The sequence below is a fragment of the Schistosoma mansoni genome (assembly GCF_000237925.1).
Source record: "Schistosoma mansoni, WGS project CABG00000000 data, supercontig 0013, strain Puerto Rico, whole genome shotgun sequence".
NCBI classification, from domain to species: domain Eukaryota; kingdom Metazoa; phylum Platyhelminthes; class Trematoda; order Strigeidida; family Schistosomatidae; genus Schistosoma; species Schistosoma mansoni.
In genome coordinates, this window is record NW_017386025.1 from 1,889,790 (window position 1) to 1,896,557 (window position 6,768).

The window sequence follows — 6,768 nt, forward strand, 5'->3', positions numbered from 1 at the left end:
TGTTATGTCGAACTACTAAACTCGGTTACTATTGCTTTCTTAATACCTGGCCTGTGAAGAAGAAAAATCCCGAGACTGAGTGTGAAGCTATATTACTAAAAGACGAATAAAAATATTTACAACTCATGTATATTTAAAAGCTACCATGAGTGAGTGACGACCCTGGTTGGATGTGTAATTTATTTACTCACTAAATCCCGCCTATACTAATATCGCAACTAACTTATGCCTTTCTGTCTCACACATCTTATCCACTCTGTGAGAATTTCAGTGCTGGTAAAAGTAGTTGAACTGTTATAAGAAGTCATTTTTAAATGAATATTTTCAGTTATAATCAAAAGAATAGTTCTTCATTCATCATCACATTGATATCGGAACTTTCCATATCCAAGTTTCCCAGTAGTGTTAGGACTGATGTTGTTCGAGGACACAAACTCAAATGTGAACATTTGCAAACAGAGTACTTTACTATATTCACCGTTCTGTAATGAATTCTCATCGACTGTGGCTGGGATATGTATTGCGTATACCTAACGACCATCTACCTTAACACGTGATTCTGAGTGGTGTAAGAAAAGTTGGAAGAAATATAAGGGTCGGGAAACCAGATCCCAGCATCAGTTCATAAAATGACTAGTTGTTAGGTTGAGACTGTGTCGATAGATGAAGACTACCTGCTTGGAGTCGGCATGATTATCATAACCAATGGTTAGAGACTTTGGGTGATATGGTTCAGGATCGAAATCACTAAACTCAACTCCGATCCCTATTAAAACCTGCTATATCTAGGACTTGAATTTTTGCTATACCGCTTATAGCTAACTGTAATTCTAACCCTAACAAACGTTGCAACGAAATATCATCCCATCTTGTGTTTTTGTGCATTCATCGAATTAACAAGTGTAAAAATTATTCAATAATCCGACGTCCAATGAATACTTAGTGATATTTTCACGTAAATTACTCATCGTACAATCCACAGTCAATATCCTGGTTCTATGCACCAGAACCTTTAAGTTGCTTTTTCAATTGTAATTGGTTCGGCTGTACACTTAGGCTTTTACCTGTGTTTTGTTCTTTTTTTTTCCTGGGATTTTTATATATTCCACCTACCTGTTTGTTTTACTTGTCAACTTCTATTTGGTTGATTTTATGTCAATTTTACTGTGTCTGCTAATGATTACTATTCATGAAATAACTTCAGGAATCGTTTTTTCCAAAATATTATTGATAGTAAGGGTGTAATTTATCTCGTTGTTGATGTTAGCGACTGAACTTCAATCATCTTTGTTGGCAATATATATGTACTAAGACGTGATATTAGTCCATGAAATCAATTAGCGTTCATCTGAGCCGTGTCAACAGTGAATGGATACTACCTGGTTAGGGTCCGCAAGAATATCACAAAACCGATGGTTACAGATATTGGGTGAAATGGCTCAGAATCAGTCATAGTGGCACAAAAGCATCCACAAACTTCAACATTTCATCTGATACTCTTTCTACTTCACGAATTTATATTTTCTTCTAGAATAATATTATTGATACCTTGTGGTGGTCGTATTTCGATATTATCCCTAAACTACGTATATTGTTCGTCCTGATAACTGTTACTCGATAACGCCCCAACGGTGTATAAATCAGAAGGCGAATACGAAGTGTGGATTGCGTTTATTATTGGACCACACACAGATATCCAAAATTACAGGCACGTTAAGCAAGCATGAAAGAAGTGCCGTAAAGCAAGCGAGAGATTGATCGAGTAAGCGAGTACAGTGAACAGGATTAAGATGTACATATATATACAAATGGAAATGCATGAATCATCGAATCAATTAAGTGATTAATAGTAAGACTAGCAGAATGAATACATGCGTAGGCAGTAAGCAATGCTCAAGCGTGCATAATAAAAAAGGTACAACAGTATAGATAGATTGGTATTGTGCGAATGATTCTGCCCATTAAATAAGTTAACAAAAGGCTTAACCAAATTAGATATGAACAAACTCAATTGTATGTGAGCTGCCATAACCTAATACCACTAATACTGGTACTACTTCTTTTACTCGGACATCTCGATGTGCTGATGTGGTGTGGTAACTTGAGTCGATGCGCTAGACTCTAAGTTAGGTATGATTGTAAATAATCCTGTAGTATTTGTGTGCGAATGTGCGATCGATCGCTTAATTTGATAAGTAAGTGTGCTACGTCAAGTAACTGAATGCATAAACACCTACTTCCTAACTGCTTTCTAGTCCCCAGATAGTTTGTACTCTCAAACACTGAACAAAAAAGCAAAAAGAAGTTGTAGATGAAGCTTTATTTCCAATGTCGGTTCATGCACAGAAGATATAGGTAGTTATTTAACTAAATGTGATGTTGAGCTTCTGAAAAATACACTAAAATTGGTAACAAAGTCGGTGATTGCCCGATAGGATAATTACAACACAAACTGTCGTTTCCATAGAATTCTCTTGGAAGTTTCCGAAGAACACTGATTAGTCGGGGTGCTTTCCTATGTTCTGAAAACCTATTCAGAGAATTATTGAGGCCACCTAATATAATGTGGATAATTGACAGCTACTCATAAAAACTAAATTATTGACGCAAAGCTCCCTCAAGGAACGGATATTAAGAAATTGGACTAATTAGTGACTGGTTATTCCTTACTAGTGAAACAAGTTACAAGTTACGCCTGTTACTCCCAATGGAGCATAGGCCGCTTACTAGTGAAACAGCAAACATAAATAAATATGATTAAGAATGAAAACAAATGTAATTTTAAGATACAGTTCTTGTAGGCCACTTATCAGTAAGTGAAATAGAGACCTATTATATTACTTATTGATCGTTATATCAAATATCGAAATTACGCCGTACCTTTCTAGGTTTCCCAGTTTGTCAAACCTATTGGATGAATTAACTTTACTACGGTTTGTTTTTGACGTACCGTTCATTCACATTTAAAACCTTAGCAAGTATATGTTATTCATGTAAACCGGGATGATCAAATGATCGGAGATCTGGAAGAAATATATTTAATCCTCATATCCTTGCTAATAACTTAATCTAGCTAATATTCTTAAAGCTGTTTGAAAGCGGACTATTAAATAATGTTATATGGTTTCGCTAAAAAATTCACCAAAACCTTCAAAAAATCAACAGTTGAAATATGGATGACAGTGTCCCTGTGAGGATGAATCTGGACGGTGTGGAAATGAAAGAGTAAGAGGAAAAAGAAAACTGAAATGACCACTTCCCTCTGTACGCAGATACATATACACGCTTAATTGTAGGTGTATTAACGAATAAAAAGAAGTGAAAAGAAATTCAAACATGAATTATTTCCGAACAACGCCATTTACTACTACTATCATAGAACGATAAATAGTAGTATATGTTACTAATAGTGAATAACAATGAAAAATAGAAGAAACAATAAAGATGAAAAATATTTTAAGTGAAATAAAGATTTGAATTTATCTTTTTCTTCTGGCAAAATACAGTTGTATAGTAGGTATACTAGCATTTTTATACAGTGAAAATGAATTTTTGTATACTCTTTGTTTTCAAGGTGAAATAAGGTGTGTGTGTGTGTGTGGAGGGGTGAGGTGGGTGGCGTCGTTGAGTTGACTGCGGACAAAATACAATGACATGCAATAAAATAAATGATTGTTTGATTAAGGAATTTTTTTCTCTTATGCAACAAAATCTATGTATTACATAATGCAGTAAATATTTAAATCTATCGTATGAAACAATCTTATTATCATAATTGCACATTCATTCGTACAAAAGAATCTGTTTCAGAGGATATAACAAAACGGAATTGAAGAGACCATACAATGACTGTTGTCTTTCCAAAGTAAGTTATAATAATAATAATAATGATAATGATAATAATAACAATACTGGTAATAATAATATAAACAGAGCTATTGGATTCATCACAATTCAAAATAGTGTGATGTCCCCATTCCTTCGAATTATTCATCTTTACTTATTATAATAATATAACTAACATTATATTATTAATTAATAGGGCAGTTCAAATTTCACATTTATAGCAACTTCACGAGCCAAATGAACAATATTAGCCAGTTTAACAGACTGAAAAATTACAAAAATAAAAAAAAGAAAGGCAATAAGCGAAGTTACAACATAATAATATATTCCTCCAAAAAAGAAAACATGAGGGTAAACAATGTAATGATGGTAATGTGAATTCTAAATAAATAAATTGATGACATTTACAGATTTTATGGACGACAGTGTAATAATGATTATGGTTCTCTGAAACAATCGAGTACATAGGGCTGGATAGTTGAAGTTGGACTATCAGTGAATTGTTCTATGAAGGTGAAAATGTGGCTTGGTAGTTTTGGACATTCTTGACTTTTAATCAACAAGATCACAGGTTCAAAACCTGTCCTGATGTACTTTTTAGTTTCCAGTAATCGAGAGGTAGTGTATCACCAGCCTTTAAAATAACTAGATTATGACACAAAGTCCCATCTACATAAGCTTGGTAAATAAAATGACATTATTCTATAGAGACATAAGCAAACTTCAAATTGAGTGCACGATATTAGATATAAACATTAACTGTCAAATATGGGTGAACAAATGAGGGATGGGATAACATAAACAAATTGAGATTGATATCTATGTAAATAAAAAGATTATACATTACTTATCGATTTGGTACTGAAGTAAGGACAAGTCATATCGAGATGAGACCTTAATCAAAGTGATGGGCATCTGAAAAGTGCAACTTGACTGGTCATCTGTTTTAGTTATTAAACATAATAAACAATCCAGTATGAATTAAAGAAAAGAATGTTAAGTATTTATGGGGAATTCAAAAATGAATGACTTTCGCTTTACATGACGTAAGACTAGTAGTAGAAATGCCATTGTGTAGAGTTCAGAATATTGAACTTGATGACGAAAACTTAAGTATTTCCACCATAAGGTAGAAATAATAGTGTTAAAGTATCACGTGCTCAATTTTTCCTATATAGAATGCATATAACATGTAAATAAAGTGTTCAAAAATTTCGACCCTAAACCTTTAATCTTAACCGTAATTCGGAATGATCTGGGGATTCATGAAAATCCTTTTGACTACTTATAACGGTTCGCGAAGACGGATGTTCTGTATGCATTCGGGCGAATTTATATGAAGTTGTTTTCTCGAGTTACATACCGAAAAACCTCTATATAATCTTGATAGATTCATGACTTAAGTGAACTCTGTTTACACCTTGTCATATTGTTGTGCATTTTTCTCTTCAAAAGTTACTTTTTTGCAAAAGCTGTTTTCTGAATGGCTTAGAACTGGCGCTTATTTTAAATTCATTCATATACTGTACTATTACTAATTTTATCTTTTATAATATAAAATGCTTGAGCAAAATATACCTCTTTATATAATGCCTAGAATATTTAAAATTCTTAGGAAGAATTCTTTATTATTATTATTATAGAGTACAACAAAAAGTGACAATGTCAAACATAAAAATTGTTTACTTTCTTTTCTATCTAAATTTAACATGAGATGTCAATCAATCGGCGTTGATTTTGATTCAATTCGTTTTTTGATAAACTGAAAGGATCGTTTTATCATTCGTGATACATTGAATAATCGAGAACGATTCCTACGCATAACTTCATCTTATCAATACTGGTGTAGTAAAGCTAGTTTTTCTTAGTGGAGTTTTGTTCTCCGAGCTGGATGGTTTGGTCGTGGAGCTTTCATTGTTCTTATGAACGACATCATCAGCAGCACAAACTTCAAGTAGAAGTGAAGTGTTCAAATTTCTCCACATATAACTCCGAGCTTGTCTTATAGACCTCGATCTTGATTGGTTACTGATGGACTTTAACTTGTCATTGTTGACTCCTTCATTATCTATTGTATTTCCCTTTGATTTGATTCTTAGTCCTATATTTACCCATGATGAGAAAAGTTTGAGCTGATAATGCTGTTCAGAAAAACAATGAAAGGTCCATGACCAAACCAATCAGCTCAGAAAACAAAACTCTACAAAAATCATCCACCTGAGCTGGAAATTTCCGCCATCAGTCATTCATTATACTATGACTATATTTTAGTGAATTGTATTGAAATAATAAAAGATTATATTTCTTGATAAGAATAACAACATTTATATACGATATTCTGTGTAGAATTTATGCATAAAAATGTGTAGAGTATATGAGTAATACATGGTGGGATTAGATGAATATAAATATATATACCTAAATGTAGAGAAAACAAACCCCGTACTGATTAAAAATCAAATACACCTTAGTAAAGAAGTATATATTTTTGTGTATTTGGAGTATGAAGGAACATATTTCTTTTTAATTCTATAAGAACTGGTACTATCCAATGGTTGGTGGAAACGTTGAGTGATATGACTTAAAAAGTCATAATAGCGCAGTTGCATTAACTCTTTGTCTTTTCTACGATCTTGAATTTTTCAGAAAATATTCATGCACTTTATTCCTAGGATTCTTTTTTTCTTCTTGGATTATATTGCCTATGCCTAAATGTTTGTAATTGCCACCACTTCCATAACTCTGGAAATCTTACTATACTGTTATGGTGTGATAACTTGAACTGATATACATCTCTCTCAAGTTCTGAGTTGTTTAAGGCTGACTGAGTACTCTATAGTTAATCAAATAAGAAGAGCAGACGGAAAGAATTTCGTACATACAACGAACTAAATGGGTTGAGAGATGAGTGCTTTAATCAAG

General features: G+C 33.0%; 1 protein-coding gene across 1 annotated transcript in view; it reads right to left on the reverse strand.

Annotated features, from left to right (window-relative positions):
* Positions 1–4,035: 4,035 nt before the first annotated feature.
* Smp_167330 (succinyl-CoA synthetase beta chain, putative) overlaps positions 4,036–6,768 on the reverse strand; it is a gene marked incomplete at its 3' end in the record, with an annotated part of 26,836 nt that continues 24,103 nt past the window's right edge. Inside the window, exon 9 of the mRNA XM_018790872.1 lies at positions 4,036–4,110. Coding sequence (XP_018645888.1) covers positions 4,036–4,110 — 75 coding nt within the window. The remainder of the gene's footprint in view (positions 4,111–6,768) is intronic.